Below are 26,173 nucleotides of genomic sequence, written 5' to 3'. Positions count from 1 at the left end.
TGTTAAGACATCAGGGAACAATTTCCATAGCTCTAGAGTGAGCCACAGAGACCAAATACGCTAAGGGACGACAGAGATTGAAATGTATTCAACAAACAATTGAGGATGTCGGATGCATGTGCTGTTCTTTGGTCAGGTTTCTACAGAACGTTCTCCATTTCACACAGCAAATACTTCGTATTACAACGTTTTTCACTCTTTAAACCTTAGTATGGCTTCATGAGTTACCCCAAAATATGGTTCTTATGTCATTAAGGAATGAAAGTAAACTTTTTTAATTTTACGTATCATCTGCGTGAGACAAGATCCGCATGGAAGAAAAGATTTCAGTAGGTCTTTCAACAGTTCAGTATTGTCCTGGTCCCATCTGTATTTATTATCATGCTGTAACCCCAAGAATTTAATACTATCTACGTCTTCTAAAATTTTGACAGAATGTATTTGACATAATCTTGTTCGACACGTGTTAGAGTAAGGTGAGCTAAATGAATCATTTCAACTTTTTGGGCTCTAAGGGGGTAGTACATATTTTACACTGCATGTTAAATTGTAGTGGTGAATAAATAATAGTTATACGTTTTGTATGATAAAGGTACATACTTCAAGATCTACTCTTCTTCACTGTATATAGCAGAATTTAAAATGTTGAAATCGTAAATGGGGCTGCGTCGAACATTGTAAACTGTCATGTAATTGTGCATTACGCAGAATGTAACATTTTTTAGTTGTTCCAATAATGGTTACATGCATTTCCCACAGCGGAATTGGTTACGACGAGCACCCCACACAAATTTCTTGAAGCCACACCTTGCACGTATCACACCCGATCCATTTCCTTTTCTTCGCAGATCTAGGGTCGTAATATTTAATGTTCCGGAAACCACAAGGTATGTTTTATTCCTCCGACTCAGCTATAGGTGATGATGAAGATGAATTCTCTTCTGGATCTGAAGGTTTCTATTGAACATCCAGAGCATTTCTGCAACCCTAGAGCTTCTTTCTTTGGGAGTTTTCAAAATGAAATTTTCGCTTCTCTCTTGTAAGCCTGATATGAACTAGTGTAGTCAGATGGCAAGCCGAATTTTTATCTCTACAGGCACGTGTGGTACCAGTGGTTTTCGTTGGGGATGGCAAAACAGAAGAAAATTATGATGGTGTTCCTGAGCTCAGACTTTCCGAATTTCTTGGAGGACTAAAAGTTGCAAGGTCTGGGTTTACTTCTGATTCTATGGTAACAGAGCAGGGCTCATCATTCAGGAATGTGGAGAAAGGAAGTAATTTGCATGCTGGTATTTTGTTGCGATTGAAGGGGAAAATTCCCGTGTACACAAATCCCTTCACTTCATTTCCTACAGTAGTTCTGTGTTTCCAGACTGCGTCATAAATTTTACCAAAAACAAATTTTGTAATGAAGGTTAAGTGATTATTGTGTGTACTTAGGCTACATAAATACTTTGACAAAGAAGAAATAATACATATTATACTCCATTTCAGGAAGCGCACAAAGGGTGATTCAAATAGCCCCATTTTCTTATTATTTTTTAAAAGTAATCAGTTGTTCAAATTTGTAGTAGATGTCCCTAGTTGTTCTGTTGACCGACCTGGTGGATGCTGTACAACTGGATTTATAACTAGCGTTTATACTTTTCAGTAATATGCTTTATTTTAAACAGGAGCGTAATACCGTATGGCGGGTTGTTATAAGCAATACCGTTTTATCTCTTCTGTTTCGTTGTGGATGACTGCTGTCTGGATTAAATATATCTGGAAAAAGCTTCTTGCCATTTGTGTACTACTTGTCTAGCAATGATTGTGTAACATAATAGCGCCCGAGCTTCACATACGGGCCGAGCGGTAGAATATGTCCTTATTTCTGTCAACATAGCCCCATGATTCAGAAAGACCCACCGTACTCTGAGTATTCTGATTTGCATATCGTGTATCTTTTCGATTTATTGACTAACAAATCAATAGAAACCATTTATAAATGGACATTAAAATTTCGTTTGCAGCTCTCCATAAAACTACACTTGACTTGGTAAGATTTTTGTACCACCCCCTACAAATGTTCGTGTGAGAAACTGTATGGATTTCCCTTCTTTTTTTTCTGTGTAAAACACCCTGTTAATTGTGCCTGTTGCTCTACGAAATAGTCAATCTACCCTGCAGTAATCATTTTTTACGACGTCTGCTGCGTCACCAGCGCACAGAATGTGTTGTGCCAGTAGTGCAGCGCCGTGTGTGTGGCTGTGTGGTCCCAGATGCGGCACGAGGGCCTGTCCGGAGACATCCTGTTCGACGCGAGCGGCTCGCGCGTGCGCTTCTCGCTGGACGTGCTCGAGTCTTCGTCCAGCGGCTTCCAGCGCGTCGCCACCTGGACTCCGCAAGAGGGCTTCCTCTCCAGCCGCACCGAGACGCAGGCGCAACGACAGACGCAGAGCATCATAGAGGGCCGACACCTCATCGTCTCATCCCGCCTGGTCAGTGGCACCGCGCTCTCCTAATGACAGTCTGACACTACACTAATATGTGCTGACAGGTCCGAAGCTGCGGGCATAACTTCTTCACAAATGTCCTAAGTAAATCAGTCATCTTCCCAAAGACAGGGTTGCACAACATGGTGCTTTACAGCACTAGGTACTATGTTGTTGTTCCTGATCTATATTAACGACATAGGAGACAATCTGAGTAGCCTTCTTAGATTGTTTGCAGATTGCTCTGTCATTTACCGTCTTGTTAAATCATTAAATGACCAAAACGAATTGCAGATAAGGTATCTGTGTGGTGAGAAAAGTGCCAATTGACCCTGAATAAGGAGAAGTGTGAAGATATTCACATGAGTACTAAAAGAAATCAGCTAAATTTCCATTACGCAATAAGTCACACAAATCTTAAGCCTGTAAATTCAACTAAATACTTAGGGATTACAATTACAAATAACCTAAATTGGAACGATCATATAGATAATATTGTGGGTAGCGCAAACCAGAGTGCGATTCATTGGCAGAACACTTCAAGGGTGCCACAGGTGTACTAAAGAGACTGCTTACACCACGCTTGTCCACCATATTCTGAAGTGTTCCTGTGCGGTGTGGGATCCGCATCAGGTGGGACTGACGGATGACATTGAAAAAGTACAAAGAAGGGCAGCTAAGTTTGCATTATCACGAAGTAGGGGAGATAGTGTCACAGACATGATACGTGAACTGGAGTGGCAATCATAACAAAAAGGCGTTTCTCGTTGCAATGGGATCTTCTCATGAAATTTCAATCACCAGTTTTCTCCTCCGATTGCGAAAACATTCTGTTGGCACCCACCTACATAGGGAGAAACGATCATCACAATAAAATAAGAGAAATAAGGGCTCGCACAGAAAAAATTAAGTGCTTGTTTTTCCCGCGTGTCGTTTGAGAGTGGAACGGTAGAGAGAGAGCTTGAAGGTGGTTCATTGATCCCTCTGCCAGGCACTTTATTGCGAATAGCAGAGTAATCACGTAGATGTCGATGTAGATGCTATAGTAAGAATTGGTAACATTTCGACATGAATATCAGGTCACTGTGGTGATTACTACAGTTTAACGTGGAGTGAAATGGAAGGGGAATTTTCAGATATAAGAAATTTCAGACCAGAAGGAGACGAGTTTAGCTATAGCAAGAGTTTCTAATGCAAAGCGGCACGCAAACTTGGAAGCTTGCAATTTGTAGTCTTTCCCATAACTATTGAGTCACTAAGACAGTTTCTTCTGTAGTCGCCCACTTTTATTCACTGGTGTGCAAAAGTTAAGGAATAAAACAACTTTCGCAAGATGTATCACTGCCAAGAAACGTAGCTCTATGAAACTTGGACCATACGTAAAAATAACTCCAACAGAGCAGTATAGAAGGTAACTAAAAGAAACGCGCAATGAGACGAACAGAAACGACACTTTTCTTCAAATGCAATAATTACACTGAAGCCACCGCGATTTATGACGGTCCCCGGACGGAATTCAGTTCTTAATAGGCTGTGAGGTCAAAACAGACAGCAATGCATGCTCTGCAACGTACTCTCATGCTAGCCACGAGATCGGTGAGGTGTTCCTGCGGTAGGGCGTTCCATTCCTGCACCAGCGTGTTGACCAGCTGTTGGACGGTTGTTGGTGCTTGTGGACATGCTGCAGAAAGCCCCCCCCCCCCCCCCCCTCCTTCCACCCAATGCACCTCACACACGCTCAATGGGATTTAAGTCGGGGATACGAGCAATGGTGCTGATGATTCGCTGTCACCATACCATGGGGGTTCTGCGTACTGTCCCACAAATGACTTATGAAATTTGAAGATATCATTCCGCGAAAAGATGGCCTCATCTGTGAATAGGAGATGGATGACACAAATCCCGGAATCGTGGTAGCCTGGTGAATAAACCAGTGACAAAACTGCTCCCGATGTCGAAAGTCTGTCGCTGTTAAGCCCTGCACACGCTGTAAGTGATAAGGGTAGTAACAATTGTCATGGAGAATGTTCCACACGGCTGCCTGCCTTACCGTGTACTGTCGGGATAACTGCCTGGTGCTGACACGGCGGTCGCCTTCCATAGTGTTAATTACATTTCCCTCCAAGTCTAGTGTCCGAACATTTCGGGTACGTCCTTCATGATTTCCTGCTTCCTGAAACGACCCTGTCTCAGGCAAACAGCGAAACACTGTTGCAAAAGTTTAATGCTGTGGTTGTTGTCGGTTGGCAAAGCTCTCTTGAGACAACCTTCTTGTCCGCCGCCCGTTGCCATTTGCCTTTCCTTAAGTAAACACCATGTCGGCAAGCTCTCGATTCGAACACGGAACCGTTGTGTGTGAGTCAGAAAGAGAAGTGATCCGACACAGCATTTCCAGGTACTATGGCAGGAGAGGGCGCTAGGGCATGACGGATTAGGAACAGTGCCACCGTCTAGGAGGAAACGATACATGCTGTAACTGTAGCACCATAGTACAGCGCGTATTAGACCGCATTCTCAGTAACGAAGTACGATTGAATAAATGGTCTTTAGCCTGGAAACCATGCTTTTCTGGTCATATGTTCATTAGACCTTTTTCGTTCCGTATCCTCTCATCGATCAATCCCTAGAGTATGTATACGGTGGAAAAAATCACCCTGTATATGGCGTTCCATTTCGAAATGCAGTTAGCCCCAGGCACCGCTCTTCTTATGTAATGATTGCTGTTGGCCGGCTTTTTACTGGTCTACGACGGATACTTGGTGCTTCTCTGGTCCTCCAGTACAACCGTGATATGAGACTTCGATGTGCTGCGACATCTGCTACAAAGTGTCCAAAACCAGGACGTGCAATCCTCGTGGTATTCTACTGCAAACTTCGTCAAGAAACTGTGCTCTTTTCACTAAGGAAGTGCAAACAAGGCTTAGATATGATGAGACAAATGTAGTGCTCTGTGGAGTCTTTGCAAAAACTGACAATGTCTGATAGGATAGCCGCAATCAGTGATTTTACAATGTTACTTATAATCCGTCTTGATTGCAAATATTTATTCATATGACCGGTTTCGGTTCCTCTAGAACGATCTTCAGATCTGATATTTCAGTTACAGGAGTAACCCGTCCAAACTCAGCAACTTTCACATGCTGCATCACATCATTTTACAATCAAGACGGATTATAAGTAACTTTGTGGAGTCCTTGATTTTCGTGCCTACCTCGGAAAATAATACACCCTTTCTACAAAGACAGCACAGTTGCTGTCTGTGGTGAAACCTTGACGGCCAATTACGGTATTCTCTTCTTTTTTTCTTGTCCTGATTGTGATTCGATCCTTTAAAAGAAACTGTCAGTGGAGTCAGCGTAATTGTAAAGAAATACAACCTAGCGTGTTTGCTCTTTGAACACAATTTTATCGATTTATCAAATGCTTTCTTACATATCCTGTACGCTGTCGAGGCTACTATTTGAAACAGCTGTTGTTGCTATAATATAGATAACTCGGAAGTCAGTGATTAGTGTAGTCGCGAAACAAGAACTTCGCAGGTGTCTACATTGAAGCATTCAGTGACGATGTCATATGCAGACTCATACGCATGAGCAACATTAAGCGCCTACTGATGCTGCACCGCTGACTCTTAACAATAATACACCCTTTCTACAATCGAAGAAATGATCACCAGATGACAATCAACCATATATCATTGAGCCAAGTCGAAACAAGATATTCGCTCTGATTGTAAAGTCGTTATAACTTCTTAGTTGGAATTAAGAGAGGCAGATATGGCTTAACAAGCATGCGTTTAAATAAATATATTTATCAGTCCCCCCAGGGCAGTGGTCTATAAACTGCGACTTCCGAGCCACAGGGTGCTCTTTGGATCCTGATAGTGACTCTTCTACAAATACCACGCTAGGGCGCACGTAGAGCGCGACGGCAAATTCGTGGAACATGCGCGAAAGACTAGAATTGCAAATTAAATTTTCACCCCGCCTGCTTCCATGGGAAGCTCTTTGTCTGCCCTCTAAGGTTATGCCACAAGCGCGACACTTTTCACTCACAGCCGCTCTCGGCATATAGGGGCCACAAAGATTCAATCAGCTTGATGTGCGGGAGAAGGCGCGCGGTTCAAGCTCGAGTTGAGATCTTCAGTCAGGCAGCAGTCTCATGCTGCAGTGCTTAGTGATCCAATCATCTCCAAACCATACAGCTATTTTTGTAATAAATTTAAGATTTGTTATTATTTTGTGTTGCTGGCTATGTTATTTAAAATGAAATTTTTATGCCCTGTTTGACATGGGAATGAGGTAGAAGCAAAGGAAAACGGAAGACGAAAATCGAGTATTTAAAGTTAATGGCCTTCTGACCCGTCTTACTGTGGGCAAAACTCATAACAAGAAATCAAATTTGAAAAGACACTTTACGACTGAACATCTGACATTTAGAACTGCATATCCTGTCGTTGACGAAAGAGCTGAACTTCAGAAGTGAAGAAAAATGAAGTTCTGTATGGAAATATTGGATGCAATCTTCCAACAATGCAAATATTGCATGTTTTGTAGTTGGTGAAGAGAGAAAGAACATATAGAGATGGCGAATACATAAAAGGTTGTTTTGTAAATACGTCCGAAAAGCTGCTTCTGGTTTTTAAAACTGATTAAAGTGTTACAATTATTTCCTAAAACAGTGAAGGGCAGAACAGTCAAAATGTCTTCGAATATAAACAACGAGCAAGTCGAAGATCTTAAATTGCTTTCAGCTTTATGCATAGCAATTGACGAGACTTGTGACATAAATGATAAAGTGCAAGATTCACTTTTTGTACGATTTATTTCATTGGTAACTCCTAAAAAGAACTTTTAGAATTACTGCCACTCAAAGGTCAAACACGGGGAGGAGATATAGTAAATACTGTAATTTAATGCACTGAAGAACGTCATATTTCATTCAATAAAATTATCTCAATTTCAAAAGACGACGCGAGAAGTATGAGTGGTTTTAGAAATGGGTTCGTCCCGGTTTTTTTTAAAATTAGTCACTGAATACGTACATACTATTGCATCAGTCTCAAGAAGTGCTTTGGGTACGGACATTTCCAAAAGAAATTGGCAAAGTTATAGAATTTTTGATTCAAATTGTCGATTCAGTTATAACTAAAGATCTTAATCATCGCCAATTTAAAGAATTTTTAGTTGAAATGGTAGATAGGTAGGTCTTCTGCTGCATAAGAAGGTACGTTGGTTGTTAAGAGAAACGTTTTGAAATATTTCACTTCCTTATTAACACAAGTTAAAGCATTTCTCATTGAAAATGGCATTCGCTCTCCAGAACTAAGAACGATCAGTGAATACAAAAATTTTACTTCATAGTAAACGTCTAATCTAAACCAGCTTAATCGTAAACTCCAGGCGAAAGTAAACAATTTGTTCGTTGTTAGAAGATTTCATCCGGACACAAATTGTCTCTTTTGCTCAAGATGTTGAAAGAAGTACTTTGATTCACTTTCCAACCCTGTTGGGCATAGTCAAAAATAATGTTCCAAAATAACTCTTTTAATGCAAGGGATGCTTTCCTCACTATGTTTTAGGAATTCATAAACAGCAAAGGGACGCTAGAATTTGTTAAAAATCGCTTAACGCTGCTGTAACAGAATTGCGTCTTCCTCTCTTTAATACAGTTGCTGGAAACTTTGAAATGTAGTTCTTGCATTTGCTTAAAGAAAGAGAAAAGCTCGAAATTTGAAAGTCTTTGTGCTGATGTAGAATTATTGGAGACAAAATAAATGCCGGCTGCTGTGGCCGAGCGGTTGTAGGCGCTTCAGTCCGGAACAGCGCTGCTACTACGGTCGCAGGTTCGAATCCTGCCTCGGGCATGGATGTGTGTGATGTCCTTAGGTTAGTTAGGTTAACGTAGTTCTAAGTCTAGGGGACTGATAACCTTATATGTGAAGTCCCATAGAGCTTAGAGCCATTTGAACCAAAAAAATAAATGTGAACTTTGTTCTCAGAACTAGTGGTCGGTTTTGAAAGACCTATTGAAGGAAGATAATTACGTCGATTTTTAACACTTGCAGTAGTATTTCTATCTCATGTAATGAGTTCAGAAAACTAGCATTCCCTGTCCTCTCCTTATTTGGGCCTTCGTATTTATTCCACCAATCTTTTTCACGCATGGACCTGATGAAAAGTAAACTTATTGATGAGACCCTGGTTTCGTGCCTAAAATTGAAAATAATGTACAAACTTGACCTACCTAAACTTCCCAAGGAGTTACCGGGCCATTGATCACATTGCTGTTCTGTAATAATTGTAATGACTTAATTCTATGGATACCTTACTACTTAATTTAATCAATGACCAACGTCGTTATTAAGTATGACATTAAATTTTATTCAACGTACCTATACTTTAACTGAGACTAAAAATTGCAAGTGAAGTTTATTAAGTTAATTTTAGGAGACACTGTCGAGTGAAAGTGACTCTACTATCGAATACTGAGAAAAGTATTTCGAGATGGTTCAGACATACAGAGAAGATGAACGAAAGGAGATAAACGAAACAAGTATACGAGTGTGAATGGGAGAATTTGAAGGGGTCGACTTCACTGAACATCCCTCGATCAGACATGGAGCGTTTTTCAAAGGCCAGCTTGGAAGTACACTAATTAAGTTAATAACAATGTACCTGCTTATGTAGTATAAGTTTAAAAAATTTGAATCTCAAAACAAATTTCAGTCGTTGCACTGCTGGTCCACCCGCTAATGAGTTTACCGATGGTTGCACTAAGGAGGTTTCACTGACAGCAGGTGCGAGGCAGTTCCTACAGTCTCAGCCTGAATCGTGTTCCGTCGTTTACTTGGCAGGATGCACCATACTTGCGTATGAAGGCGCCCACTACACCTCCACGAGTCGGCAACGACCGTTACGAGGGCTACTCCATGGACCTCATCGCCAACATCGCCGAGCTGCTCAACTTCACGTTTGAATTCAAGCTGGCGCCAGACGGCGAATACGGAACGTACGACAAGAGGAAGGGCACCTGGAACGGCCTCGTCGGAGAACTCATCAACGGGGTAAGTCCTATCTCTTCTGCCCTGCAATGCTAGTGCTGAGCCACTTCTGCACATGAACTCTTAGGAGACTTAGTCAGTCTCCAGTTCAGCAAATAAGAAAAGAGCGAACGTTGCTGATCAGTAGCGTTAAAACAAAAATCTTATAGTGACTTTGGAGATCGTTTGTACGAAAATAACCAGTTGCATAATTGTGCCTTCGAGCCCGCTTCCGTAGCTGAGCTTCCCATTTTCGGATACGAATCTACATTCCTCTGTATCGCCTCATAAAACGCTTGCATTCTCTTCAGCTACAGTTACCGCACAGTCCACAATTCAACGCATACAACGTCCGCCTTTGTACACTATTGGCCATTAAAACTGCTACACCACGAAGATGACGTTCTACAGACGGGAAATATAACCGACGGGAAGAAGATGCTGTGATATGCAAATGATTAGCTTTTCATAGCATTCACAAAAGGTTGGCGCCGGTGGCGACACCTACAACGAGTTGACATGAGGAAAGTTTACAACCGATTTCTCATACACAAACAGCATTTGACCGGCGTTGCCTGGTGAAACGTTGTTGTGATGCCTCGGGTAACGAGGAGAAACGCGTACCATCACGTTTCCGACTTTGATAAAGGTCGGATTGTAGCCTATCGCGATTGCGGTTTATCGTATCGCGACATTGCTGCTATCGATGGTCGAGATCCAATGACTGTTAGCAGAATATGGAATCGGTGGGTTCAGGAGGATAATACGGAACGCCGTGCTGGATCCAAACGGCCTCGTATCACCAGCAGTCGAGATGACAGGCATCTTATCAGCATAACTGTAACGGACCGTGCAGCCACGTCTCGATCCCTGAGTCAACAGATGGGTACGTTTGCAAGACAAGAACCATCTGCACGAACAGTTCGACGACGTTTGCAGCAGCATGGACTATGAGCTCGGAGGCCATGGCTGCGGTTACCCGTGACGCTGAATCACAGACAGGAGCGCCTGCGATGGTGTACTCAACGACGAATCTGGGTGCACGAATGGCAAAACGTCATTTTTTCGGATGAATCCACATTCTGTTTACAGCATCATGATGGTCGCATCCGTGTTTGGCGACATCGCGGTGAACGCACACTGGAAGCGTGTATTCGTCATCGCCATACTGGCGTATCACCCGGCGTGATGATATGGGGTGCCATTGGTTACACGTCTCGGTCACCTCTTGTTACACGTCTCGGTCACCTCTTGTTCGCTGTGACGGCACTTTGAACAGTGGACGTTACATTTCAGATGTGTTACGACCCGTGGCTCTACCCTTCATTCGATCCCTGCGAAACCCTACATTTCAGCAGGATAATGCACGACCGCATGTTGCAGGTCCAGTACGGGCCTTTCTGGATACAGAAAATGTTCGACTGCTGCCCTGGCCAGCACATTCTCCAGATCTCTCACCAATTGGAAACTTCTGGTCAATGGTATCCGAGCAACTGGCTCGTCACAATACGCCAGTCACTACTCTTGCAGCACTATGGTATCGTGTTGAAGCTGCATGGGCAGCTGTACCTGTACCCGTCATCCAAGCTCTGTTTGACTCAATGCCCAGGCGTATCAAGGCCGTTATTACCGCCAGAGATGGTTGTTCTGGGTACTGGTTTCTCAGGATCTATGCACCCAAATTGCGTGATAATGTAATCACATGTCAGTTCTTGTAGAATATATTTGTCCAATGAATACCCGTTTATCATCTGCAGTTCTTCTTGGTGTAGCGATTTTAATGGCCAGTAGTGTAGTTGAGCGGTTAGTTTCATTCCAGCAGACTTCTTTTGGCGAGCAGTTCTTCCTTAGCTGAGTTCGTCTACTAATTACGTCATCTTTACTTCGACCCTCAAGCGTTATTTTGCTTCAGTCGTGCAGTATTGCTGTAGAACGACAACATGGTCCCCGTTATTTTTGTTAAGTTAGTTGCTGATCTCACCAATGCCTTCGTCTATATTTGGTTTGCTGTTAATCTATATGGTGTGCTTAGCAGGCTGCTCATTCCATTAAACGAGCCCTTTTTTTTATAGACGATAGTAATGACGTCAACGAATCTTATCATTCATATCCTTTCGTCCTGAGTTTTAACCCCACTTGGTAACCTTTCTTTCATATCCTTGATTGCTCCTTCGATGTACAGATTGGACAGTAGAAGAGAAAGACTCTCCCTTACACCTTTCTTGAGTCTCATACTCCTCCCTTATTTTCTATTCTTAGTGTAGCCTTCTGCTTCTTGTATCTATCGCGTAAGTCACTCCTTTCCATATATCATATACCTATTTTTCTTAGAATTTCGAATACCTTACACTACGTATATTAAACAAGCATGAAGCTTGTACCTCAGGGTTGCGACTGACTTACGGCTTTGATATTAGCAAAGCTCTGGGTGTCGAAAATTTAATGTAATACCATAGTGAAGTGCCTTATATCACATTTGTAAACTCATGCAGTGTGTCTCAAAAAATTTCAACCAATGTCGTAGGACTGTCACCTAAATAGCTCATCACAGAAACTTGGAGTAAATTTTAACTTTCAAATACGAATGCAAAGTTTTTATTTTCAAATGAACCATCAGATTTTAGAAAAGTACATCTTTTACATACATGCACATACATTATTGATGGACTTTTTACACTTACGTTTAGGATTAAAGTTTTCATTTAGCCTTCAAAAATATCTAATGTGCCCTCCATCTGGAGTAATACAAAACTCCACAGAATAGTCAAATAAGTTCCATACTTTTATAGGCATGTCCTGAATTACTGCATTTACTGCGGCTGCTCCGCCATGGTTCACCCAAACTTGCTGGTAAATGAGGCACAAGCCCCTACAAAAGAAAAACAAATGAGATGAGGTGACCTCGGAGGCTCATGGTGCAGTGCGAGATCCGTACTCTCCTTGCAATCAATCCATCACTGACGCATTTCAATGATAGGAATTGACCTTAAATGCAGGTGTCGCTGAGGTTGAGCTCGGTCCTGTTGGAAATGAAAATTTCGGCATTTTCTAGGAATTCTTGAAAAATCTACATCTCCAACATACACATAACTCCTCATCTACATCTATACTCCGCAATTCACCAGTCAGTGTTTGGCGGACAGCATTTTGTGCCAGCAACTGATCAATTTAGGGGAGATAGGGGAGCCAGTATTAGAATCAGAATTTAAAAGAGGTTTGGAGGACTTAAGGTCAAATAAGGCATAAGGGATAGATAACATTCCATCAGAATTTCAAATCACTGGGGGAAGCGGCAACAAAACGACTATTCACGTTGCTGCATAGAACGTATGAGTCTGGCGACATACCATTTGACTTTCGGAAAAATATCGTCCACAGAAACCCGATAGCTGCAGGAGCCGACAAGTGTATCGTACAATTAGCTTAACAGCTCATGCATCCAAGTTACTGACTAGAATAATATACCGAAGAATGGAAAAGGAAACTGAGGTTGTGTTAGACGACGATCAGTTTGGCTGCAGCAAAGGTAAAGACACCAGAGAGGCAATTCTAATATTGCGGTTGATAATGGAAGCAAGACTAAAGACAAATCACGACTCGTTCATAGGATATGTCGATCAGGAAAAAGCGTTCGACAATGTAAAATGGTGCAAGATGTTCAAAATTCTGGGAAAAATAGGGGTAAGCTATAGGGAGAGACGGGTAATATACAATACGTACAAGAGTCAAGACGGAATAATATTACTGGACAACTAAGAACGAAGTGCTCGTATTAAAAAGGGGGTAAGACAGGAACGTAGTCTTTCTCCCATACTGTTCTACCTGTACAACGAAGAAGCAATGATGGAAATAAAAGAAAGGTTCAGCAGTGACAATAAAATTCAAGGTGAAAGAATATCAATGATACGATTCGCTTATAACATTGCTATCCTGAATGAAAATGAAGAAGAATTACATGATCTGCAGAATGGAACGAACAGTCTAATGAGTACAGATTACAGATTGAGAATAATCGAAGAAAGACGATAGTAATGAGAAGTAATAGAAAAGTGAACAGCCAGAAACTTAACATCAGGATTGATGGTTACGAAGTAGAAGAAGTTAAGGGATTCTGCTACCTAGGCAGCAAAATAACCGATGATGGACGGAGCAAGGAGAGCATCAGAGTAGCATTGGAGAAAAGGGCTTTCCTGACCAAGAGAATTCTACTAGTATGTAACATAGGCCTTGAGGAAGAAATTTCTCAGAATATACGTTTGGAGCACAGCATTGTATAGTAGTGAGACATGGACTGTGGGGCTGTGGGGGAAACCGAAACAGAGAGAATCGAAGCATTTGAGATGTGGTGCCACAGACGAGTGTTGAAGATTAGATGGACTGATAAGGTAAGGAATGACCTTCTGCACAGAACCGGAGAGGAAAGGAATATGTGGAAAACACTGACGAGGAGAAGGGACAGAATAGATGACAGAGGAATAGAAAAACAGTTAAAATCGCTCAAAAGAGGAATGGCCGCTGGACATGATGGGATACCAGTTTCATTTTACACAGAGTACGCGAAGGAACTTGCCCCCTTCTTGCAGCGGTGTACCGTAGGTCTCTAGAAGAGCGTAGCGTTCCAAAGGATTGGAAAAGGGCGCAGGTCATCCCCGTTTTGAAGAAGGGACGTCGAACAGATGTGCAGAACTATAGACCTATATCTCTAACGTCGATCAGTTGTAGAATTTTGGAACACGTATTATGTTCGAGTATAATGACTTTTCTGAAGACTAGAAATCTACTCTGTAGGAATCAGCATAGTTTCGAAAAAGACGATCGTGTGAAACCCAGCTCGCGCTGTTCGTCCACGAGACTCAGAGGGCCATAGACACGGGTTCCCAGGTAGATGCCGTGTTTCTTGACTTCCGCAAGGCGTTCGATACAGTTCCCCACAGTCGTTTAATGAACAAAGTAAGAGCATATGGACTATCAGACCAATTGTGTTCTGTGTGATTGGATTGAAGAGTTCCTAGATAACAGAACGCAGCATGTCATTCTCAATGGAGAGAAGTCTTCCGAAGTAAGAGTTATTTCAGGTGTGCCACAGGGGAGTGTCGTAGAACCGTTGCTATTCACGATATACATAAATGACCTTGTGAATAACATCGGAAGTTCACTGAGGCTTCTTGCGGATGATGCTGTAGTATATAGAGAGATTGTAACAATGGAAAATTGTACTGAAATGCAAGAGGATCTGCAGCGAATTGACGCATGGTGCAGGGAATGGCAACTGAAACTCAATTTAGACAAGTGTAATGTGCTGCGAATATATTGAAAGAAAGATCCCATATCATTTAGCTACAATATAGCAGGTCAGCAACTGGAAGCAGTTATTTCCATAAATTATCTGGGAGTACGCATTAGGAGTGATTTAAAAAGGAATGATCATATGAAGTTGATCGTCGGTAAAGCAGATGCCAGACTGAGATTCATTGGAAGAATACAAGGAAATGCAATCCGAAAACAAAGGAAGTAGGTTACAGTACACTTGTTCGCCCACTACTTGAACACTGCTCACCATTATGGGATCCGTACCAGATAGAGTTGATACAAGAGATAGAGAAAATCCAACGGAGAGCAGTGCACTTCGATACAGGATCATTTAGTAATCGCGAAAGCGTTACGGAGATGATAGATAACCTCCAGTGGAAGACTCTGCAGGAGAGACGCTCAGTAGCTCGGTACGGGCTTTTGTTCAAGTTTCGAGAACATACCTTCACCGAAGAGTCAAGCAATATATTGCTCCCTCCCACGTATATCTCGCGAAGAGACCATGAGGATAAAATCAGAGAGATTAGAGCCCACACAGAGGCATACCGACAATCCTTCTTTCCACGAACAATACGAGACTGGAATAGAAGGGAGAAGCGATAGAGGTACTCAACGTACCCTCCGCCAAACACCGTCAGGTGGCTTGCGGAGTATGGATGTAGATGTAAATGTAGATGATAGGACATCTATTAAGACATAAAGGAATGACTTCCATGGTACAAGAGGGACCTATAGAGGCCAAAAACTATAGAGGAAGACAGGGGTTGGAGTACATCCAGCAAATAACTGAGGAAGTAAGTTGCAAGTTCTACTCTGTGATGAAGAGACTGGCACAGTAGAGGAATTCATGGAGAGCCGCATCAAACCAGTCAGCAGACTGCTGATGGCTCAAAAAAGAGGAAAAGAGAAGAAAAGAAAAACTGATCCCTGCCTTCCCTGTTACAGAAGCGAACGGTCAGTGGGAAGAAAGGTAGTTGATAAATCAGTCAATTAGCTCTAATTTCCCACAGTTTCTCGTTGTGGTTGTTTCGCGAGACATATATGGGAGGACGCAATATTTCGGCCGCCTCTTCGAGGAACATAATCTCTTGGAAATTCAATCGTGATGCAAAACGCATCTCTTGTAGCGTCTACTGCTGGAGTTGCCGAGCATCTCCTTAACGCTCTAACGCCAATTAAAGGATCCCGTTACGAAACACGCCACTCTTCTGTGGAACTTGTCCCTCTCTTCTATTATGCCAAACTGGCAAGGGTCCCACGCTGATGAGCAATACTCCATAGTTGGTCAAACAATACTTTCGTAAGCCACTTCTTTCGTGGATCAATTACAGTTTCTTAAGATTCTTATTACGAATCTCAATCGGGCTTCTACTTTTCCTACTTTTCGTTTTATGTGGTCATTCCTCTTTTGTGGTCGCTCCTGTATGCATCTTTTCCGCAAAAAGAGCAAGTCATATTAATTAAGTCGGAAAACGTCACAAAACAAGTGAAGCATCGAAGAGTCTGTGGCTACAACAGTGTTCCACAAAACTCTGCAGGTTTTTATTTGTCACCACCATAAAGGGCTTCCAGGGAATGAATCCTCCATGGTTTGAAACACAAACGACGCCAAGAAACATGACTGACAGGCACATTAGGAACGGCGGTAGTATTGCTATGAAGATTCTTGTCACTTTGTTTACGTAGTAAGTTCTGATCCACTTTGATTACATCATGTGAGCCGGGTCATTAACTTGACTTCATGAGCCATATCCAGTTATCTATGATTTCATGAAGCGCTGCCCATTTCGCCCTCCCCTCCCCCTCTCTTCCCCTTTTCCAGCCAGTCTCAGCGTAGTATTAAAATGAGGCAGTATTTTAAAGTACTTTACAGAGTGTTCATAATCACCTGAAAGCTCTGAATTGTTTGCTCTATTTCAATCATAATTATATAAAACAGCACTTGTGTTCGTACAAAGCACTTACAAAATGCTCAGAAGTATCCGAGCAATCTTTTTTGCATGATATTCAACTAAAACTTACGTAAAAGGTCTAAATTCCAGTTTTTCAATGTGTTTTACACAGTGCACAAAATGATCCAAATGCTCTTTTTTGTGCCATTCAAAAGTATTTATCCAAAAAAATTACGTAAAGCAGCACTTGCACACATGCGAAGTTCGAGTGGAGCCGTAAATTAATAATTTTCCACATGTAATTTGTTTGCCGGATGTCAGAAGTTAGACGAGCACGAATCAGCAAGACTGGACTCGCTGACTAAACATTTTGCTGAACTCTTGTCTTGCTATCACCCATTCAGCGTAAGATGACACACATCGACAACAAAACTTAAACTCCACTTGTTGATGGGAGTGAACATTGTTTCGAAGACTAGCAATTAAGCGAAGATCAAAAGTGGCTGAACTTACTTTTTTAGAAGCTCAGTAATACGCTACTTCCAGTTCAACACCCAAAAATTCAGAGCATTCTACCCTATTTACTGAGCCCTGTCAGTGTGCTACATCAATTGTTGGTATGACTCTATTAGTTGTACAGATGTGAATGCAGTGTGTTTTATTAAAATTTAGGGATAGTCCGTTTGTGGATAACCACTTATAGCTCTGCGTAAAACGTCATTAACTACTGCTGCGTTCTCCTAATGGGATTTATTGTAATACTAGTATCATTAGCAAGAAGTACCAATTCTGGTTGTTTAATGTTAAGTGGGAGGTCGTTCACATCTATAAGGAATTGGAGTGGACCAAAACTGAACGCCGTGAAACTTTTTGTCATTTCTCTCCAGTCACTTTTCTACCTTTCTACAAAGATTTTGTTCACAGAATATTAACAGAACACACAAAACTGCAACGAAGCATTTTGTGAAAGAAGAATGCATATTGTCTAGTTCAATTATCAGACAAAAGAAACGTATGGAAAAACAGATTCCGATCCACAATAATCGAAATTGTGAGTTCGACCACACTGCTCACAGCGGCTCAGAACAGACGTGAAAACCTTGCATCGGTATCGTTGCCAAGCTACGGATTGTAGCAAATATTATCTTGCCTTTTACTGCTCGTACACGGAGAGCTGCAGGTCGGAATGAAGACGAGCCATTGCAGCTGCGACTGGAGATGATACACCACAGATATCGATCCATGGCTACAGTCTGCTCGCGACATCACGGTCGTGAACAACATGAGAAATTGGAATTTGCGAATTTGACAGGCAACAATCAGTCTTCTTCTGCCTTCATGCCAGACATTGTGCTACTTGAATGTATGTGGTGTCACCGCCAGACACCACACTTGCTAGGTGGTAGCCTTTAAATCGGCCGCGGTCCGTTAGTATACGTCGGACCCGCGTGTCGCCACTGTCAGTGATTGAAGACCGAGCGCCGCCACACGGCAGGTCTAGAGAGACTTCCTAGCACTCGCCCCAGTTGTACAGCCGACTTTGCTAGCGATGGTTCACTGACAAATTACGCTCTCATTTGCCGAGACGATAGTTAGCATAGCCTTCAGCTACGTCATTTGCTACGACCTAGCAAGGCGCCATTATCAATTGCTATTTATCTTGTGATGCATGTACCGTCAGACCGATGTTCACCAATTATGGATTAAAGTTAAGTATTCCAGAAGCTACGTACTATTTTTGCTACTATAAAGACCTTGTTATTTTCCAGACCTCACGCCATCCTGCGTGAGCTTAAACGCGTGCCTTTCGGCTTCCTCCTAGTGGCTTGGCTGTCTTGCCAAGTCACAACAATGTACAAGCAGAAAAGTGTTAGTGGGTTCACAGTTACAGCCGACGGAAGCAGAACAGTGTACTGGACTGCTCGCTCACCATCACACACACACACACACACACACACACACACACACGGATGGACTTGCCAGACAGCTTGGAGCGACCTTTCCATCAGACCGTAGCGCCACACAAATGCACCCCCGAGTGCCTTAAATCCTTGAATACAATTAACCGTTTTGAGGCTCTAGGGAATTGTGAGCAACAGTAACAGAATCAGACTGAAAAATAACGCTAAGATAACCTTATTGAGATACTCAGACATCCTTGAAGGGGTAAAATAATTAAGACAATTCGACAGTTGTCGCAAACATCTAATATTCCCTTAATTTTCATACCTGAGCAAGACGATAAACGCCTTATCTATCAGTACTGCTTGTTTTTGCATTGTTTCAGAGGGCTGACCTAGCTATATGTGACTTGACCATAACGGAAGAAAGACAGTCTGCAGTCGACTTTACTATGCCATTTATGAATCTCGGTAAGTCATTACTATAATTTTCTGACAGTTTATTCACAGTAAAATTTTTGAATATGCAATTCTCTACTGATATTACACATGTCTTATTCATGGAGCAATGCATTTCCATTTTAGTATTGTATTATTGTAAATAATGTTAGAAGTAATACTAACATTTCAAAATTGTAACAGACAATATCGGTAATGCTTGTCATGCCTATAGCATTCCTTGAAGTATAATACCCTTTGGACACGTACACGAGATGACACTGCTAACTGCGGTTGAATGAAGCTTCTGCAAGCTCCGGACTTTTAAGTGCAGCCATTATCTTACCCCAAACAATCCCTGCATCATGAAGCAAGGCGTAACTATGGACTATATGTGTTGTTGGAAGCTACGAGCAGTGGCGAAGCGAGAGCCCAGCGTTGTGGCTTTGCTGATGGCAAGAATTAGTGCCTGAATGTGGTGCTGCAACCCTGTAGTAGCAACGAAGGAAGAGTAAATAATGTATTCGAAACAGTGTTGCTGTTGAACGTCTGTTCCCAAAAACGAATAGTGGTTTCTCCCTTGCGTCAGCGACTCTTGTATGGCTGGCTTTCCACACAGCTGCTAGTCCTCCATTACGTTTTTCTGCAGCTATGATTACAGATACCTTTTTGAAACCAGTATTATCGGATACTGTCTCCAGTTGCCCATAGAGCGGTTCCCCCACAATTCCCTTGTTTAAGATAAAACTTTTGACAAGCATAATAATCTATGGCTCCCCAACTACTGTAATTTTCTATGAGGATGATTCTCTTGTCCTGGCAGTTGGAGGTTGAGAGGTATGACAGAAGTAATTTGTTTCTTCCGGTAACTACAAACCTGTTTTTTAAACAAATCCTCTTCTGTTTCCATTATCAAATTTATAGTGAAGTCAAAGAGTACCACGAACTCATCTAATTTGTACTTGCATTCATCGAAGGTAAAAGTAACTGTTGCCATAACTTCCACAATGTTCTGCACTGTTCTTTCGTGAATAAAGCACGAACTCACCTAGTATTGGACCAGAATTGTGACTGGTTTCAGGACTTTCTATGACGCAGAAATAAATCCGTCATTCTTAACTGGATGAACTCAACAGTTTTATAGGTAACTTCAGTAGTAATACAATGGAGTATTACAGGCCATTACTGTTTACGATATATGTAAGTGTCCAGGTGGATTGCCTCAGGAGTTCCACAAGTCTTTTTGCAGATGTTGTTGCCTACGGGAAGGTGATAGCGCCAGAAGAGAGTAGCGAAATGTAGCCTATGGAGCATCAGTGACTGGTGAAGGGACTAACAGTTGACCTTGAATGTTAAAGAAATGTAACGTAGTGCACGTAAATGGGTGAAGGGTTCCATCATTGTTGGATTACATTACAGGTGAAAGATCACTGGAAACCATAAGAACCGTAAATACCTAGGAGTAACCATCTGGAGCGACCTAACGTGGAATGATCACGTTAAGTTAACTACAGGAAAAGCAAATCCCAGGGTGAGCTTCATTGGAAGAATTAAGAATTTTAAGGAAATGTATTCTGTCTATGGAGGAAGTGGCTTGCAAAACACTTACCCAACAAATTCTTGAGTATTATCTATCTGTCTGTGTCACTACAAGAGAGGCATTGTGCATCACAGAGAAGATAGGGGAAACCAGGGCTAGTTGTTATAAGTTTTCAATCATTTTGTACAAAAAAGTTTTAGAGCTATTTTAATGTGAAATACCTTATAATGTAGCACCATTAGGTCTGACTCTGCATATTTTTTTTCCTTATGCTGTGCTGTCAACACTGACTCGATATTATTTCCTGTCATCCACACTGCAACAATTGATCCCACAAAGGGAAAAGTTGTTGCACATAGAGTAACCTATTAAGCATTGATCAAAAATCTTACAGTTTTCTGTTATTTATTGCTATTTTGACCTTGCACGTAAAATGGGATGAATATTACAGAAAAGTCTTATTCACTATGTGTTTCTACTGGCGTTGCGTTCTTTATGTAATTTCTCATGTTGCCTTCTCAAGAAGATTGCATAATAATAAACTGTACATGATATGGAGCAGATTGTAACACAATAACAGCTAGCCCAATGAAATTGTAACAATGTGCCCTACGTATTTGCGTTTCATATTTGGGTCAGATAAGCATCAATTTTCGATTGTAGAGAAATTTTAAACATTTTATCATTCCCCTGATGGTCAGACTTTCAGATGATACAGAAAGGCTCTGTTGCCATTAAAGGAAAACTAAGAGAAGAAAAAATTGTAAAAGACAGTGAAACAACGTTTCCTCTCTGTAACACTGATAGCCTACCCTCCAGCCATTGGCAAGAGAACTGTACAATCTGTCCTACCATTTGCTTGCAGGACAGTGCATTGCTACCAGTGATTAATTTATAATTTTCATGAAACAATTTACGTCTTGTTGCAACATGCCCCACTATGGCCTACTGTTGATATTCTGACATTACAAAGTCGAAGATGAGTGGGGCAACATATTGCTTCGTCTCACATGTGTCTCACTAAGTGACAACAGCAGAAAATCGGGTAAATTAAATCTCATGTAGAGGTTTACAGGCAATTATTCTTCTCCATGCAGAAGTTTAAGACAATCATTCTACCCATGCACCATTTGTGAACTGAACAGAGGAAGAAGTAAGTGATAACGATAACAGAGATACCATTCATCATACGTCGTCAGGTGGCTTGCTGAGTGTAGATGTAGGTACGAATGTAGAATGTTTCCTGTCGATTATCGATCAACGTCCTTTACACAAGTTGTTCAGGCTGCAGTACACCTTCCTTACATTATTACTGCCACATATATTTGGCGACTAAGCCAACAGAACACTGAGCGGGTGCGTATCATTGGTGAGACTCTCTCCAGCATTTTCTTCGCGTTGATATTCTAGGCTGAGTACTTCCTGTGAAAACTCTCTCGTGGAACAAACTTAATTTTGTGATGTAACCTGAGAGCTGGAAAGATGGAAAATGCGTGACTTTCGTGGTTTTGAAGGACTGGATTGGCTCTATTGCAATTATTATGAACAGAATGTGAGTGGGTAATTGTGTGGAGAATACTGTAGAAACTGAAACTCATCGGAGATCTCAGGCTAATACCAAGAGCAACAGTGACTGGATATGGTAACTTTGTCTTTTCTAAGAAACCAGAGAGCTGGAGGAAAGTAACGTGTTCCTAGAATCAGCGGAAAACTTCCTGAGACTGTGCACTGGCCTGCATTGACAAAAGTTATGCTCTCTCAGAAATGTCTCCACTTTGATGGTAGACAATGATCTTTCCCAGAACTCCTTCGAGTCTGTCTTCTCTGATCTCCTTGCGTGGCAGATCCAGTATGCTGTAGCTCAGAGTCCACTTCCGTGTTCAGAGTCGCCTATTACTGACTTATTTAGCAAGGCACTACATACTGTTAAAAGCTCTCCAAGTCCTTCATAGCTAGGTTACATATGAAACGATGAAGATCACTGTGGGGCATGAATGTTTCTGGAGTGTTGCATACTAGACAAATGTGGTGAGCGGTAAACTACTTCACCATATCCTACACTCCTCCGTCCTTCAACCACCAATATCGGCAGGAAAATGTCGGTGAAGGAAAACTTTATATTTCAATGATATTAAACAAAACAACCAGATTCAAAACTGTGGAGATAGGTAACAAGATTGAAGTTACTTGGGATATAACTTACTGAAAAGTAGAATCATAATTGCTAGACACACACCATTAATAATAGCAAATGCTAAAGGGAAACAAGGATAAATTTGGAAGGAGAACGAAGTTTAGGGCGAAGAAGAAAAAACTTTCAGTTTTCCGGAACATTGTAAATTTGTCATAGATAGCAAAGGGATGGAAGACCAGTTGAACAGAATTAATAGTGTCATTATTGTATGATTACACGGTTGCAGAACTATCACTGGAAGCAGTAACTTCCATAAAATGTCTGTGAGTATGCGTATGGAGTGATTTAAAGTGGGACGACCGCACAAAATTAATGGCAGGTAAGGAAAATGCTAGAGTGAGATTTATTGGGACAACCCTCAGGGAATGTAGTCTGTCAACAAATGAAGGAGCTCAAAAATTCTCGTGCGACCAATACTTGAATATTGCTCGTGTATCTGGGATCCGCGCCAGATAGGAATGCTAGAGGAAATAGGGAAGATCCAAGAGGAGCACTTTTCGTTACAGATTCATTTAGTAAGCACGAAAGGTTCACAGAGATTCTCAGCCAACTCCATTGGCAAGCGTTGCAAGAGAAGCTTTCTGCATCATTGCGTGCATACATTCATAGAAGAGTCAACCAATATACTGTTTCCTTCTACGTATATCTAGCGAAAAGACGATAAAGATAAAATTAGAGAGACTCGAGCCCACATGGAACCTTACCAGCAATCAGTCTTCTCATAAACCATTTGTGGCTGAAATAGGCAAAGAGTGAAGTGACACTTGTGCGCTAAGTACCCTCTGCCACAAATCATAAGCTGTCTTGCGGAGTATAGATATAGATGTAGATGAAAGGCGTTACAAGACGAACACTAACAAGATTTAAACAAGGATAATGGAATGTAACAGAATTGGATCAAGTGATGCTGGGAGAGCAATATTAGTAAATGAGAGACTGAAGGTAATAGATAATTTTTGCAATTTGGGCAGCAAAATAACGACGGCCGAAGTAGAGAAGTTGTGAAATCCAGACAGGAAACAGCAATACAAGTGTTTCTGGAAAAAAGAAATTTGTTAATGGCTAATATAATTTTACATGTTAGAAAGTATTTTCTGGAGGTATTTATCTGGAGTGTGCAGTACAGGGAAAAATAGAAGCTTTTGAAATGTGGTGTTAAGGATAATGCTGTTGAATAGGTGAGTCATCGAATAACTAATGAAGAGATACCTAATCGAAATGAGGAGATAAAAAATAACACTACTTGACTAAAAGAATCGATTGGCTGATGGAACACATCCTCAGCATCAAGCTTGATAATAGAGGGATGTGTGGGCGGTAAAAATTGTGCAGATGGACAGGCCTGCACGAGACAATTTAATGTCGTGAGTTACATCAATCTTGAAACTGAAGACCACAACAACAACAACGACAACACAATCTAATTTAAATAATGTGAAATTATATCTTTAGCTGTAAACTATAAAATAGAGGCTCCATTTATAAAAGAAGTGAGAAGCAATTCACAAACACATTTAGGGTCTCATATGATCAACAAACTTACACTAAACTGGGACGAACAAACAATCACTAGTTATCAAAAGTGTATATAGTACTTTGGTTCTTTCTTGTATATTACACATTCCACCATAAAATCCAAGTCGCTTCATGGACAATTTGTTAGCATCATGACCGAAAAACTGTGTGCAAATCGACATGCATAGGTTGGAAGCTCTTGCTGAGGTTCTCTCTGCCACTGCAAATAAAATTTGGGGTTTTAAACTCTACCTTACACAAAAGACATATTTGTGTTTCATTTACCCAAAAATGTTTAGACACACGTGTGTCATCTTCAGTGGGTCCCCATTTGTTGCTGTAAAATATCATGCAAAGTTCATGGCTGTTTTTTCATTTTTGAGCCAGATTGTTTTTTTTGCCTTTTTATATTTGACAGTATGTCACCTGCAAAGTAGTTGGAAAGAAATTTGCTTATTTTTAAGCACTTTTTCCTGAGTATGGTTATATATGTCGCTATACTTATATTTTTCGTCCAGTTGTGCATTTATGGTGGGTTTACATTTTCTGTTGCTATTGAATACACTGCTTCCCATGTTTTTTATATTTAATTGTAACCAGCCTTCACAAATTTAAAAAAAAATTGGATATAAGCAAAACATTTATGTTGCCATACTCATAAAGTGGTCCTGTGTTATTTTTAACACTCAGTTGTTCATTGGTTTGTTTATGTTTAGTACGGCATTAATTTTGAATGTTTGGTGAAAAATATTGTATTGTGGGAGAACTTGCTAACTACTAATTAAATTAATCAGTGATCCCAAAATGAGGAACCACCGAACATTGGGAAACTTCTGAAAACCGTGAAAGAACCATCACAAAATTTCAAGCAAAATAAACGAGTATGGCACTAAGGAGTCCCAAAGCACCCAATCTAAATACTCCACAAAAGATACGCAAACACAGCTGTCCAATTAGACCGACAATTAATCTCAAATTGCACCGTCCTAACACCTAGCTAGACACACATACATTATTACAGAAACTGCAGTTTCACGACTAGTAGGAACCTACAAAATTCCAAAGAACTCCAGAATGAGATTTTCACTCTGCAGCGGAGTGTGCGCTGATATGAAACTTCCTGGCAGGTTAAAACTGTGTGCCCGACCGAGACTCGAACTCGGGACCTTTGCCTTTCGCGGGCAAGTGCTCTACCACCTGAGCTACCGAAACACGACTCACGCCCGGTCCTCACAGCTGCACTTCTGCCAGTATCTCGTCTCCTACCTTCCAAACTTTACAGAAGCTCTCCTGCGTACCTTGCAGAACTAGCACTCCTGAAAGAAAGGATACTGCGGAGACATGGCTTAGCCACAGCCTGGGGGATGTTTCCAGAATGAGATTTTCACTCTGCAGCGGAGTATGCGCTGATATGAAACTTCCTGACAGATTAAAACTGTGCGCCCGACCGAGGCGTGAGGACCGGGCGTGAGTCGTGCTTCGGTAGATCAGATGGTTGTCCGCAGCTCGTGGTCGTGCGGTAGCGTTCTCGCTTCCCACGATTCTCGGCGGGGTCAGGGATTTTCTCTGCCTCGTGATGACTGGGTGTTGTGTGATGTCCTTAGGTTACTTAGGTTTAAGTAGTTCTAAGTTCTAGGAGACTGATGACCATAGATGTTAAGTCCCATAGTGCTCAGAGCCATTTGAACCATTTTTTGCCGGCACGGTAGCTCAACGTGTTCGGTCAGAGGGTTAGCTCTCTCTGTAATAAAAAAAACTGAGTTAATCGATCAACAACGAACTTGAACGTATGTCTTACGTCGTCCGCCCCGAGCAGATGCAACGAACAAAATCGAACTAAATGAATTAAAAAAAAAAAAAAGATGGT

At 41.5% G+C, this 26,173-nt stretch overlaps 1 protein-coding gene across 1 annotated transcript in view; it reads left to right on the top strand.

The window, feature by feature from the left end:
• The window catches only part of LOC126456137 (glutamate receptor ionotropic, kainate 2-like), a 219,972-nt gene that overhangs the window by 117,383 nt on the left and 76,416 nt on the right, over positions 1-26,173 (top strand). The window contains exons 9-11 of the mRNA XM_050091891.1: positions 2,262-2,480; positions 9,331-9,540; positions 19,006-19,090. Coding sequence (XP_049947848.1) covers positions 2,262-2,480; positions 9,331-9,540; positions 19,006-19,090 — 514 coding nt within the window. The remainder of the gene's footprint in view (positions 1-2,261; positions 2,481-9,330; positions 9,541-19,005; positions 19,091-26,173) is intronic.

Source organism: Schistocerca serialis, chromosome 2 (genome assembly GCF_023864345.2).
Source record: "Schistocerca serialis cubense isolate TAMUIC-IGC-003099 chromosome 2, iqSchSeri2.2, whole genome shotgun sequence".
Lineage (NCBI taxonomy): Eukaryota > Metazoa > Arthropoda > Insecta > Orthoptera > Acrididae > Schistocerca > Schistocerca serialis.
Note: the sequence above shows the minus strand (reverse complement) of the source record. Positions and strands in the feature narration are given on the sequence as shown.